Source organism: Tyto alba, unplaced genomic scaffold (assembly GCF_018691265.1).
Source record: "Tyto alba isolate M040663 unplaced genomic scaffold, T.alba_DEE_v4.0 Super-Scaffold_1000006, whole genome shotgun sequence".
Taxonomy (NCBI): domain Eukaryota; kingdom Metazoa; phylum Chordata; class Aves; order Strigiformes; family Tytonidae; genus Tyto; species Tyto alba.
In genome coordinates this window covers 22,966,865-22,981,991 of record NW_024881272.1, presented here as the reverse complement: position 1 = coordinate 22,981,991, position 15,127 = coordinate 22,966,865, and the positions used below count along the sequence as shown (strand labels likewise).

General features: G+C 38.9%; 1 protein-coding gene across 1 annotated transcript in view; it reads left to right on the top strand.

Moving 5' to 3' along the window:
* The first annotated feature begins 4,080 nt into the window (after window positions 1-4,080).
* The window catches only part of ST6GALNAC3 (ST6 N-acetylgalactosaminide alpha-2,6-sialyltransferase 3), a 227,100-nt gene continuing 216,053 nt past the window's right edge, over window positions 4,081-15,127 (top strand). Inside the window, exon 1 of the mRNA XM_033000553.2 lies at window positions 4,081-4,306. Within this exon, the coding sequence (XP_032856444.1) occupies window positions 4,289-4,306 (18 nt within the window). The 5' untranslated portion in view covers window positions 4,081-4,288. The remainder of the gene's footprint in view (window positions 4,307-15,127) is intronic.

The following is a 15,127-nucleotide window of genomic DNA, read 5'->3' as shown; positions in this document are numbered from 1 at the left end:
TGCAGAAGTATTTCACACCGAAACTTTTTTTTTTTTTCTGAAATGTGGCATGGTTGTCCTGTGGCTGAAAAAGGTATAGATGAATTGTACTGAGAAGGAAGTTGGGTAGGGCAATATATACTTCCGATTGGGCTTTTCCACTACTGTGTATATGGCATGTTTATTTTAAGCTGTAAAGATTTTCTGAGAAGTAAAGGTAGAATTCAGGGTGTATCAAGACCCATGTGTTCTCCTCAGCTTCTGGACTCCATACAAAGTGTAGCAGGGGTTCATGAAGCACACTAGCTTGGTTTATCCTCTTTTCTTACCTGAAAATTCAGGCTTATGAAAAGGTTTAAATTAAAATTACATGTAACATTTGGATAACCTGATAAGAATTCCTGTTCAATCATAGCCTGCTGTCTATCATCTGATCTTCTACCTCTGTCATGCCATTGGGCTGCCATGTACCTTGTATTGCTTACCTCTAATGGTGAGGTAAGGAAAAATCAATACAGAAGGTTGGGAAGATGAGATGTCTGGATAACAGTAGAGGAGATCTGTTACTCCACCACCGACTCAGGTTGCACCTGAAGGATGAGAAATGCCATCTTGTGTCATCCCTGTCTGCTAAAACTTTGTAGTGGCAGCAAGCGTAAAAATAGTTTCTTCTTTTTTGGCTCATTTCCACTAGACGAGCCAGTGTCTGATTTCAACAGCTAGTGAAAAGATGATAGTTTTCAGACTTTCTCTAAGCATGCACTTTTAAAATGCAGAGTATGGAACTAACAAATTAACTTAATGTTTAAGTCTGTTACCTATTTGTGAGGTTTTGGCTTTGAAGGTCTTATCATAGGTGAAAGTACAGCTTCATCAACTACATGATGTCCATTCCCCTAACAAACCAATCTAGCAATATTCATGGCACAGCCAAGCCCAGCACAACTAGCCACATTGGCAGTACAGGGAAACACTTACTTGAATGCTGGTATTATATAACTGCATTAATCTTTGCAAATTAAGGTTTAATCAGCCTTCTCCACAAAGGATTAATTTATTATGACAGAATTAGTTTCTAAGACCTAGAATTTAAAAGGGTTGCTGCCCAAACAATCATATTTTCCCCAAGGTTGCATCTCCGTAGGAATGTATTGGAAGGGTTTAAGCTAGATGGCACATATGCAAGGTCTTTGTCCTCAGAACTAGAAGTAGTGACTTTGTGTGGCCTGTCACAATGACTCAGGCTTGAAAGGCAGTTTCATATTGCCTTTGACATCCCTACCAGGCAAGAACAACTGTGTTAATTTTGGACAGAAAGTTGCAGGCATGAGTGAAATTTGTGTGAGCTATGTTTGACCTAAAGCTGATTTTAAGAACATTTTAAGTTCAAGTAAAACACTTAATAAGGCTCATGGAAAAGATGTGCTTACAATGTTTGTTTTCTTTTATCATTTGGTGGATGCATTTCTTCGGGTAGTTTCTCTGAGGTGAAATTATGTCAGCCTAAGGCTGAGGTTTCTGCTGCTGTTCAGTGATCTTGGCCAGAGTCGCACCTTCAGTTCTATTCCCCAGGGGCAAATAAAGAGGAATGTCATACCTCTCCTTAAAGAAAAGTGCATACCTATCTGAAAAGCACAGGTTTAGGTTTTCTCTAATTAAGTTCTGGACAAAAGAAAAAATCAAGTTTTGCCTGCATTTGCAGAGAGCAAACATATTTCACATGGCTTGCTTACAAAAACCAGTAGAGCATTTTCTGAAACAGCTGCTGTCCCTGTTGGCTGGGAATGGCCAACAGGAGCTGTGGGACCTGCTGCACACTGTGAGCAACTCATGGGTGCTTAGAGCACTTTTAGTATTCCAGAAAATCTATTTGACTGAATTTCACTTAACTAAGAAAATTTAGAGGGGCTGTAGCTGCCTGTTGGACAATCTAAGAAATCACTTTTGTTATGCCCTTAAAAAGGTGTCATACAAGCATCTTAGCAGGCAGATGAAGGTGTGGTGAGTCACAGAGGGAGGGAGGGAAGGATGGCTCTTGATGGAATGTAATGTAAACGTGTCCATTTACAAAAAGTCTGAAAGTTAAAGGTCATCATATTGTGTCTGATCTGGTTTTTATAATCAAAGCATGTAAGAGAAATGCTTAAAACAAGACACCTACCCACATCTCTGCCTTTCCTTAAGGAATATAATTCACTGGAAATCCCTCAATGCTTTGGACATATTGAATTGGTTGACCTTTTCAGGACAGTTTCTCTCCAAGTCTCATTCCTTTTGTTCTTTACAGAGTTGGTAAGCTGGGGGTGGGAAGGGGATGGAATATTTTTCATTTGTCTCACATGGAAACCTTTCTCATGCCCACCACACAGATGGAAGGAATAGTTTCAGTCTCAGAAAAACTAAATGCTTGACTGCTGGAGAGAAAAATAGGCTCTTTTTTTTTTTTTTTTTAAAAAAAAGGAAATTAATGAATAATTTGTGTACCTTATTCATTTAAAAACAGAGCTTTGTTACAGAACTCTTTATGAATAACTAGTCCTTAGAGAGGCATAAACTGCAATCCAGAATGATGTAATACTGATTGGTGGTAACTTCTAGTAAAAAACGACTGTAGGTCCCTCCTTCACAAGCTTCTTCCACTGATTCATCTAGATGTTTCCTTATGTTAGACAACTCATAGTTAGAAACTTCAGTAAGATTTTTCCATTAGTCTCCCCAACAACACTACAGCTTTCAGATCAAGAGCTTTGGCTTGTGGCTGTAGTTGAGCAGAGGTGGATTTTCAGTGGTGAGAGATGCTGAGGAGTTTGCAGCACCTGTGTAAAACTACAGCACTCCGGAGCGGTGGTGCAAAGGCCAAACACAAACTGGCATCTTCTTTGAACGTGCACAGGAAGGCAGCCAAGGAGTGTGAGCTGGAGAAAGCCTCCCCAGTCCCTTTCTGTTTGGCTCTTGGGAATGATTTATCCCTGCATAGAAATGAAGACATCTAATTCCTTTAGTTTCAACCTATTTACTGTCTTGAGGGATTGCACCTGGAAAGGAGAGGCTTGCCAGACAGGAACTGTATTGGTTATTAAATGTACAGCACAGGACTAACCACTTCTGAATTCCATGTATTAAGGGGCTCCATGGTAAGCAGTTTCATAGCATTAACTGGAGTGTATTGACTGCATGTAAACAGGTACACTGAGTCACTGCAGAGGGAATGAAGACATCCACTACAAGGAATTTATTGAGAGAGAGGGAGAGCTTTGGTGTGTATTAAAGCAGCAGGAATGAAACAATGCAGCACACAAGGAATACCGGGAAGGTGCCAAGTACAGAAAGTGCAAAGGGTTCCAAGATGTAGTAATGAGAAGTACTGAGAAAGTGTAGAGGGGAGAGAAAGAGACTGCAGAAGTGACAAATATGAAGTGAAACCTTTATAATATATAGAGTATGACATGTAAGAGAAGAATTTTAATGTGATGAGATGATGCAAAGTGAAAGACTTCTTTAATGGCTGAGTCTATTAACCTGCAGTTAATCCCACTGCAGTGTAAGAAACTCCAAAGAAAGTTCAGAGAGCCTTTATCAGACTTGCACAAATAAAAAACAAAAAAACAAACCAACCCACGCTTCTCACTCCCTGTGATATATGCCAGCCCTTTACACAAAAAGGTACATGCAGCACGATGCAAGCACGTCTGGTGGGATATTTGTGTTGGTAGCTGATAGCGACTATCTCTCATAGGGAAGCAGTTGCAGCCTTCAGACAAAGGGAAGCCTTGTGTACAATGAAAAGGGTTGAACATAAAATGATAGTTCACACTAACAAGCAGTGTAAGGATTTTTAGAGCCCAAATAATAGAAAGAGTTTGGACTTTTCTGACTGACTGGCAGCAACTGTCTCCTGAGAACATTTAGAGAGTTGCATAGGGATTAATTATAAACACGCAGCTTGATTTCTAACCATTGCAAAACATCTGCAAGGTACAGATTGCCATTTGTACGTATAGTATTGTGCGAGAGCGTCCTGAAGCTTACAAAAAAATATGCTGGAGCCATGAATCAAACTTGGTCACGTGACAGAGGGGAGGTACCGGGCTGGCCCCCAGCCAGTGGCAGGAGCTGATGGGTGGAACAAACGGGGCATAAAAAGACTAATATGACTAACGGATCCTGGATGCGTGGTACCCTTATTTGGATCTACAGGAATGTAGGCACTAGCAGTTCTGCAGCTCTACCAGCCTTTTGCCTGACACTGAAACTGCTGCTCACAAAGTAGAATCCTGCTGCTCTGTGGTAGGAAGGATAGAGAAAGAACATGGCCTGCATTTTGAAGGTAAATCTCTATCTGTTGCTTGAATGCATTGTTAGAGAGCCCGTCGCTGCTCAGAGGCATGGATTCAGTGTGGTCCTATTGCATCTTCGTTGTCTTTTCGAATACTGGCTTTGTTTGGCAATTGAATATGGAGAGATTCTGCAACGTACAGCTGTGCTCTGCTTCCCTCTGCCATTCTTTTCCTCTTTCCCTGCATTGTCAGAACTGTGAGCTAGCGGGAAGGGAACTGTGTACCGAATAATAGGAGGGGGGTGAGGGGCTCTGGTTTGTTTCAGCTGACTTTGTCTGAGCTGAATTCCTTCAGGAGCAATAGCATTCGGGCAACAGACTTCCAGCACAAAGGACAAAACGGGGGAAGTTATTTTCTTTTTCTGACTGCAGCATTTACTGCTTTTAAAGCAAAGGTTGCAGATGTACATGGCTGTCCCAGTTGCTCCTTAAGCACACACTCCCCTGCTGAATTTACCCCAAATCCACATGCTCCACACAGTTATACTTAATACGTAATTGCATTTGCTAATTAAGTGACCTGTTTGATAGAGGGATTTTCCCCTTGACGCCAGCAAATATAAGCATAAACTTACCGTGTGATCATATGCTTTCTCCAGCCTGCTTTCCTCACCGAGGTAAAAGTATTTGCAACAAGCATGTCATGGAGATGGAGGGAGCATCACTAGCACTAAGTATTGAATGAAAGGGGAGGAGGCGGAAGTGCAGTCGGTTGAGAACAAACAGCGTTTGTTTCCTTGCAGTGCTGTCACTTGGAGGGAGCCACTCTCCTGTGCCTGGCTTGAAAGTGGTTTGTTTCAGATTCATTTGCGATCCATCTTGCTCCTGTCTATATTTTGTATACATTAGCACTCTGTTCCTTTTAGTAAATAAAACTGATCTGTGAATGCTTTGTTATTTTCAGTCTGATCTTCTAACAAAGGGTTGATTTTCCCAAACTTTGGGATGGCCTCTCATAGCAGTTACCTCCAGCATATCAGCAAAATGGATAAATTGCAAAGCTTCATAGAGGTCCCCAAATAATAAACATTCCTGTGCCTCTTTGAATCTGATTCTTATCACTTTTTTTGGAGTGTTCAACTTTAAAAGCAACTTCTTATTTTGCTGCACTGTTTTCCCCTTTCAATTCATTCCCTACTAGCAGGTACATGGATGTTTTTTGGGTTTTCTTTTGCAAGCATGGAGGTTGTGGCAGCTTATATTAATAAATATGGCGAAGTCTGCCTCAAGTGCAAAAACTTCCCTGAACTAGCAGGTTCTGCTTGGAGATGGATGGTAAGAAATTCCTTTAAGCAGACAGTACTGACTCAATTGTGAGTTAAGTTGTGACTTGGGGTAACGAGATATGAGCTCTGTGAATGGAGCCTGGCCTCACAAAGATAAGCACGTGCGCTCCTTTTTAAACACTCCCTGAATGACTTCACTTGGATCTGCAAGTGATCCAGAAGGCAGACTTTCTTTACTTTTTTTTTTTTTTTTTTTGATTATGTAGAGAGATCACATGCAAAATCTTCCCTCTGGCCCTAACAGTTAAATAAGAATATCCTTTTACAAGAAAACTCCGGTGTCTCTTTCTTCCTCCCCGTCGTTTCCTCTGCACAGTCTGGTGACACAGCCTGCCACAAGGATGATTTCTGCAGGGCCTTCCATTTAGAGTTTGAATTATAACACAATAAACACCTTCTCTTTGTCCAGGACTTGAGCTCCATTTGATTGTAATTCTGATGATTAACTCAATAGATAAATTGGTATTCCTTGACAGACAGCCCTCTGCCAACTTAATTCTTAATCTTGTTAATACAGGCAGGTGCAAGGATAAAAAGTGAAACAGATATGCGAAGATTAGCTTTGCCATAAGGCAGCCGGACTTTCTCAGACAGACATCCCATAAGAGTGATTTAAATGTCTAGATGAAGATACTTAACAGTGTATAACTTTATAATGTAATGCCTACAGGAACTCCTCAAGCTTTTACCATAACAAGGAAATTCAGAACAGTATGTATATTTTGATATGACACCAGCCTAATTCCTTCCTGAAAATACAAACCTGTTAGCTACACCCTCCTTTCTCTTAGGTTTGTCTTGACTCTCTCATTTATTCAGTTAGTAGCCTGTGTGGAAACATTTAAAAATAAAATAAATAAATAGTAATAAAAAAATCTGCGTTATAGGTATAGATATTAACTAGGTGGTGGAACAGTGGATGGGAAGCCAGAAAAACACCACATCCTTGTCACTTCAGCCCTGAGTGCCCCTGTGGCTCTGCCTTGTGGCTTGCCCTGCCTCTGTTCCTATATTTTTAAATCCCTCTTCCCCCCTCCCCAATACTGAGACTTGTGAAATGTTGAAGTTCTGTATGTGTGAGAATATAATATAAATGAGATTGGATAGAGATGTCTGTAAAGTGCAAAGAACAGAGGTGGCTATTAATAATTAACTGGAGTTACTTACAGTGGTTCAGAGCATATTAGAAAAAGTATAACCTTTTGATACCAAGACCTCCTTTTACTATGACTACAGCACAAAGTAATCTCTGTGTGTAGCTCTTGTAGAAATACTTGGGAAGGTGATTCTTCCTTGGGTGCATGCTGTCTCTGTGGTGTTTCTCATGTACTCTCCCAAGGTTAAGATTGGCAGGTCTGTCACTGCTCATGACTCCAGAAACTTTGTCTCCCTATCAGTAGTGGGACATTCTCGTTAAAACCAGTGACAGTCTCTTCTGAGGAATTCTTCTGTTGAGGAAATGCAGAGAAAGGGGCGAGTTCTAAACTGCAGAATGTGTTATTTTTTCTATCATGTCATTAAAAATCATGGCAGAATAGCTGAGTGAAGTGTAGGCATTTCTTGGAAGCGAACAGTTGATCTTATGCTTGTTACTATGGTAGCTACATGCCACCTTGCTATTACTAGATTAACAGTGATTACAATTTATGTAGTCACTGTTATCCCTAAAGATTTTGAACTCCCTAACTTCCACTGTATCAGCCACTAACCCTTTAAAATCATGACAGATATTCAATAAATTACTTAAATGCTACTTTTTGCATAACTGAAAAATGATACTTCAGTGTACCTGTTGTCTTACAATAAATACAGCATGAATTATAATGATACTCTGTAGAATGTTGGTATCCCCCCACTGAGGACTTGACTGTGATCTTTTAAAGCAAATAGAACAGGTAACTTAGTTTACACATGCTGCACATTCCAGGGGATTATTCCTTCCCCTGTTTACAAAGTCTTCTTTTTAAATGGAGGTTTTGAAGAAGATGATGGAGGTGGATTATGTTGTCATCATAGTATAATTTTAACTGTGTAGGCTTAATATGGTAGAATTTAATTTAAAAAGCCCATGTGTGATGAGACCATACTCTGAAGATTAATGTGAAATCTAGAAAGAGGTTTCCTTCTCTTTTGTGCTCTGGGTATTTACTGTGTGGTGAATAAAAGAGATTTCATGTATTTATAGGCTGGACATGACCTACCAGCAGAGATCACAAGTTAGTTGAAACCTTCAGTGAAATTCTGTGGTTGTAATAGTATTTGTATAATGTGAGACAGTGTTCATATTTCCACAGCTGGTTGTGAGTTCTCTCCCAGTAAGCAGGTGGCTGACTAAAATCCGTAGCTTCTTTAACATTTTTTTTCCTCTAATTCAAAGATTGAAAGAACTGTTTTGCAAAGTGTAACCTACGGGTTTCAACCAAACAAAACCCTTCAGCACATGCTTGTAACAGTTTTCTGCAGCATGCTGTTAAAATTGACTATACCTGTGTGTTCACCTATGGTTGTTCTCCATGTTCCCTCTGTAGTTATCTCAGCTAGTTTAATTAAATCCACAGGCTTTATCCCCTAGTTCACATGGTAAACTGTTTTTGGCAGGAATTTTCTTTGAGAGTTTTCTCTGAGTGTTCAATGGCCTGTGTCTGATTGGGGTCCTCAGACACTGCAGTAATACAGATAACATTACTATCTGCAGACATATGCTCCATCTGCACTTTTGAGACTAAAATAGCGAAGCTGATCTCATTATATCAGATTTTCCACCCTGGCAAGTAGCTGTTCAGAGGGGAGAGGCAGAAGGTCTAAAAGGATCTGGTTCTGGTTTTTGGACACTTGTCATTTTGGATACTTAATTATTAATTTGATTATTTATTTATTTGTTAACCCCTATGTACATGACACAGGTTCTAGCTATTTCCACCCAAGTTTCTACATCATCAGAAGCACATTCCTTGTTTCAGTTATGCTCTGTTCTGCAGGATAGGCTTTGTGTCTCACCATAATTCCATTCACTGCTGGCGATTTGCAGGATGCAGGGCCTTCCATAGAGATGACCTCTATATCCTGCTTGAATCAGGTCCAAGATAATTCACATACTGCCTTGACTGTTAAATTGACTGCAGCAATGTTTATGCATGGCATCCATCAGTTTTCCTGTGCTGAGAATTGTACTTGGATCCTGTTTGAGTCTCATGCTGTGCTATTTCTTCTGACATGACAAGAGATGGAGAGATTCTATGGAAAGAAACAAAGGTGACCTCCCCTCCTCATGGGCAGATGCCCATCTGATGAGTCATTTCCCAGCAACCTCTAAATTTGCTGCAGGTTCACCATAATGTGAGCTCTCTTCTCAGCCTGTCTTAACCTGATGATCAACAGTTTTGTTGGCATGGTGTTTCTGTTGTGACTGGAATCATTCCTAGTTTTGGTTATATCTCTAGGGATGGAAGTGGTAAATATGTAAAAATGCCCTGATGAGGTATGGACAAATGAGTTGGAAAGTAACAGGTGGATGCAACAAGGAGTTACAGAGAATAATCAGGATTTCTGAGGCAGTAAACAGGTTTCTAGTTGGATCACTCTGTCCTTATTTGCTATGGCTGATTTTTACCTTCCTTTTCCCCTCTACCAAACAAAACTAGCAAAACTCCGTAGTTAATTCTTTCTGATGCTCCTTCTATACTGCATATTTCTATTTTAAATACATTTCTTAAAATTATTCTGTTTGTAATTAAAAGACTACTTTTTTTGTTGCTTTATATTGCTTACCTCTAAATTTCTCCAAAGTAAATGAAGCTGCATTAATGAATCCAGCAATGTACAGGGCTAGGATTGCTGTATCATGGTCCAGTGGTACTTAACTACCGTGTAAGATTTTATGGAGTGTAGTACATGGAATTTTATAATGTGCTTTTTATTATGCTGGCTTCTTGAAAATTTAGGGAAAATTAAATTTGAAGAAGTATAAAACCGCTTTTCATTCTTGCTTGCAACGATCTTAAACTAATTATACTTTAAAGATAATATATTAGCTATCTTCCAAGCAGAAGGAGATGGCAGTCTAGTCCTACAGGAGGACTTGCTTTGGTTGAATGAATTTGATTTTGATGCCCACGTAGCTAAACCAAGACAACCTCCAGTGTAAGCATACTTCAGTTGGTTTAAAACTGGAGTTTCCTGTCTGAATTCATTAGAGGTGTAAAAATTAGAGTGACAAAACCAGAACGAAATTAGGAGCTGTCTCAGTTTTACATTTAAGTAGTTGTGTGACAAGGCAGTAATGGGGCAAAGTTTTTTGTTTTGCACTTCATCTTTAAGCAATGAAGCATGTGCCATCCAGATGTTTTAGGCTTCCCCCGCCAGGGATGCACAATGGTTGTGGGCATTATCACAGGTATGGAATCACATATTAAAGATAATCTTCTCAAAATTCAGCTTCTTTGTAGACTTGTGCATGAGTTTAATTGGTTTATGTCTTGTTCATTTTTTTTTTTTTCAATTTTCATTTTGACACGTCGTGAATGCCAGATAACTTGGCATGTCATAGTATAACATAAAACATCATAGGAAGTGGCAAATTCTTATACTTTGACATAACATATCGAACCCCTGGAGATATTGGACAGATATGTTCTTTCTCATTTCTAGTGAGATGGCAGCCAAAAGGAAAACATACCTTGTTTTGTGACAGGAGCTAAACATTACTGATTAATTTAAGGGGGTCTGAAATGCAGTTTAAAAGATCCTGTTTCTTATTTTATTTTTTAGGTTTCAGTCACAATGATAACAACATCTGTGCAGTTAATTTGAAAAAGCAGAGCTTTCAGCATTTTTTCTGTCCATTTGCCATGTTTCATTCCAGCAGTATCTGTGCACCTTCCAGAAGTGTAGTACTGGACATGATGATCTGTCCAGCGTTTGTTCTTTCATCTTTTCCCAAGGAAGCAATATCTATGCAGCAGGTTGACTTTTTTTTTTTGAGGGATTTTTTTTGTGTGTGGCTTTAAGGGGAGGAAAAAAAAAAAAGTTTTCTGTGTGTTTGTTAGGAAGGGAAAGGTCAAATGCTCACATATGGAATGGAAAGTGAATTTCTTTATCTTCTTGGTGGTTATTGGATGAATATACTTTTTGGACCAATCTCCTCCCCAGAGCAGCTTTTACCATAAAATAAAGAGCTGTTTTGTGCAAGAAAAAATAAATTATTGATTGTAAATTTATTTTAGATTTCTAGTTTGACTTTTAGATATTAAACTGATGATTTATTTTGTGGTTGTTATCCATGACACTTTCCCAGTACTTTCTTCTGACTATCAATTGCTCTCCATTCATGGTCTGATTCGTAGTACAGAAGTGTACACATACATAACAAAGAAGAGGTTTAGGTGTATTTTATCTTGGTAGTATTTGAGACCTCTCTGGGACCTCTCTCCAGGAATTAGGAAGAATTGATCTTTGTGGGGATCTGTAAATAACAGGGATAAAGTCAGCTCTATTTATTGGATGTATTCCCAAGAAATAAGGCAAAATTCTATCTTGGGCACTATAATTTCTTAAAGTTGAGGGAGCGGTTGCTTCACTGTTGTCAGCATCAAGTACTCATATGGGATGAATTTGCTATTCCTGTTGGAGGAAAAACTGCATCTACTGCATTTTGTGTGACAGTTCTTGTAAATAACCCATGCGCTGCTGAGGTAAGAAAGACCAGCACTTCTCCACTGGGTTCATTGGTTTCTGCAGAATGGGAGCTTGGACCGAAAAAGGACAACGTGTGATTGTATTGTATGTTGTGTTTCTGAGTCTGAGGACATAATAAAACATGGCTGGATGAGGTGCGAATTTCTGTATGTCATCTCAGACAATGTTAAATATTAAACTGAATATTCTCTGCACTCCCCCTTTCCCCCCCCCCCCCCCCCCCCCCAAGAACAGCCAAGGTTTATGAAAATATTGCCTTTACACTGTTACAAATACGATTTTGACAGTAGTGTCACACATTTTACTAAGATATACTGCTGCATTCATATGTTTTTCAGGAGCTGTACAGCTATACTGTGTTTCTTTATTTTTTAAAATCGGTCAACCAACTGAAATTGTTATCAGTACAAAATTTATATAAATGGGGTTTGTATTTAAAATAATGACAGTTATTTTGCCTCTGATCATTTTTGCAGAAGCACCTGGAAAACATGATAATTCTCAGTTTATGTATTTAAAATTGGATAAAATACCATGCTGGATATTCTTTTTCATCTTTACTATTGAGAAGAAAAAAAGTGAGACAGGAACTGAAATCGAAGAGGATTGGGAGATGAAATCTTATCAGTGGTGCCATTCAGGAGTAATGGCTTGTGTCATCTAAAGGCAGTCCTGTTAAGCAGTTCTTGTATATCTGCACAGCATGTGTGACATTTTAAAAGTAACATGGGAGCACCACACTTGCTAATAATTAAATGCAGCAGTAGTTTCTTATGAAGGTATATTTTGCAGCAATTTGCATTAACAATAGGCAATAGAATGCTAGCCTAGGCAGGTAAGATGCAGGTGTGGAGCAGTTGAAAATAATCAGAAAACCATGTTTATTTCATGGCAATAGCAATTTGTACAGAAGAAATGCAGAATGAATTATTTATAGATCCTATCTCTTCTAATGATGTATTCCTTGCATGTTGTTTTTTTTTGTAGGATTAGGTATCTTCTGTCTCTTTCTAAAGTTTTCTTCCTTAAAATTAAATATAAACTTACTACTAGCAAAAATTTGTCCAGTCTTTGGCAAAGGGAATGACCTGAGCATGTAACAACATGAGACATCATTCCATGAGGTTTGGTGTTTTAATTCTAGATAGGAAAATCCAGAAATCAAATACCACTTTTTTTTTTCCTTGCAAGGTTCACAACCTTTTATTAATCATCAGTTTTTAGTTTCTTCCAAATCTATTGTTTACTCAGATTTGAATGTAATTTTCTTCTTGGAATGATGGGGTGATACTGCATTTAAGAAATAACAATGTGTATTTATTAGATCTTTAATATACATATTGGTATTATTACAAACTCACTGGGGCCAGTAGAACACCACCTGGTATACTTCGAGTAATTATTATTACTATTTTACATTAGAATATGAAGTTATGTGCTTGTGGCTTATGTATGTACTCCTTTAAATTCCTAACATCTGGCCCTTCTTCATGAGTGGAAGTCACTTTATTTTTTGGGTTAATCCCAAAAGGCTAGAAGGCTTTAATGTTTTAATGTGTTGTGTTCTGCTGTGGGAATGCAGTTACACTAGAATAAAGTTCCTATATGATTTTGTTTGTTCTGCTTTGGCAGATGAATAAAGATTCTAATTCCACTTTATATGTGTCCATGCTGCGGCTTATGTGATTATTAAAATTCATTCTAGTTTTACTAAACTTTTCTAGATTAGTCCTCTCGGCCATGTGAATAAGTTATTTACAAGTTACTTCTTGTCTGCTGATCTATTGTAATTTTCCTGTGTTTGAATTTGCCTGTGGCAAGCTAGTCAGGTAACAATTAACTGTTAACAGAAGAGAGCTTTCTATTAGTGCGTCATAGGTGGAGACAAAAAAAAAAAAAAGCCTTTGCATTTTAAAAAAAGGAATGGAGAATGTGACTGACTCATTCTGCTGTGGGATCCCTGGGAGCTGTGGAATGTGTAACGTGGGGAAAAAACTGGTTGAAGACACATCTTTTGTAATTGGAATATGGAAATTTTGCCAAAAGAAAAACTTTTGTAACTTTTTTCCATATGATTAATGAGACAATTTCAGACAGCTGTCTCTGCATGTCTCTATCCCTCTTCTATCTTTTTTTTCATTTCCTTTCACAGGACATAAAAATATTTTTACAGAAAAATTAGTTTTACCCTACTAAATGTTTTTCTTGAGTAGGGAAATGGGAAGAGAAAAGAGCCACTGAACATTCCAAACAAGGTAAAAGACATGGCATCTTTAGAAAAACTTCTTGGACTTTATCTTTAGTGTGCAGGTTCTCTCAGCCAGGACTAACTGCTCTGTACCTGTTACTGAGACCTGGCAGTCTGTCTCTGCAGTTCACAACTCTTATTATGAATTGCAATTCATACTATGTTTTTCTGTCGTGTTTGCTGCCACTTGCCCACTCACCTTAATTGGTTTAATGAAATATATCTTAGAGGTTTTACCAAGTCACTTCATCTGAAATGGGAGAACTGAGGACCTTGAAATGCCATCGAAGCTTCCCACATCTAACCACACTTCCTCTTGAGAATACTAAATACAGAGACTTGGTTTCCTTGCCTGTAATCACTGCCTTAACCACAAGAACAGACCCAGATACCTGTGCCAAATGTGTAATCCAAGAGCCAGATAGTCAATGTGTGGTCACTGTCCCCGTGGGCAGCACATCTCACCCTTTCCTCAGCGTTGCTCTGCCTTCAAAGACTGGCACCTCTGACGAGTCACTGACAGCTACTCACTTTTTCCTCTGTTGTGCCCACATAGCTGCCTGTGGGGCTGTGGTAACATAAGCAGAAAATGGAACTGGATTAGAATAACTCTTTTTGATTTCCAGAGGGTTATTTTTAAGATTAATTAGTTTCCTGAGTATTGCAGAGATTGCATTGGGCCCAGCTGAGGAGGTGGTGCAACATAAGAGAGTAGTCTACCAGGTGTCAGGAAATCTTTATGTGGGTACTACTACCAAAAAATTGCCTGCAGTAGTAGTAGTCCATACTGTTAATTGTATGCCCTTCAGTAGGAGACTGCTTGCCAATGTATAGGCAATAAGAATAGTCTGGATCTAGCCACTGTTTAAACGGTGAGAGAAGCCAAATGGGAAGTTCTGTAGCAAAAATGCAGCTTTATTGTGTGCATGCCCCACTGCTGTGAGTTAGAAAGGCAGCAAGTCCCTTTGTCCAGTCTGATAAATTGATGCCTTCTGAGCACTGGAATACGGTTTCAGCGTGCACAGAATGGAAGAAAGGAGTTGTTCCTTACTTCATCTAGTACTGATGGAGATCATTGTCTGTCCCAGACTTGTAGATACATCTATAACTTTTTCCATCTATGATCAGCTGAGCTGGCTGCATGCTATCTAGTTTTGCTGCATGTGAACAATACCCCTGGGCTACCTTCTGGTTTGTACATGCCACCACCTCCTCAACTACAGTCCTGCACAAACTCCAGGTACTACAAAATATCTGCATTACTTAACTTCTACATCTGACTGTAGGTAAGTCTGAATTATTTAGGAAGCAGTAGTGTATTTTAATAGCACTAATGCTATAGTTTTAGATACTCAAACAACCTAATAGACAGTTAGTGACCAAGTCTGTTGGATTTATGCTTCTAGGCCCTTTATTTCTTCAGAAGTTGTCTCTTATTCAGCATATGAGCGTATGTATATATATATATCCCTAAAATGGCATTGGTTCTTTTCTGCTTCGTCTATCTGCAGATTATAGATTTTATTTCTATCACTGTTTCTTACAGCTGATTTTTTTAAATTAAAAGAATGGCTACCCATAGTT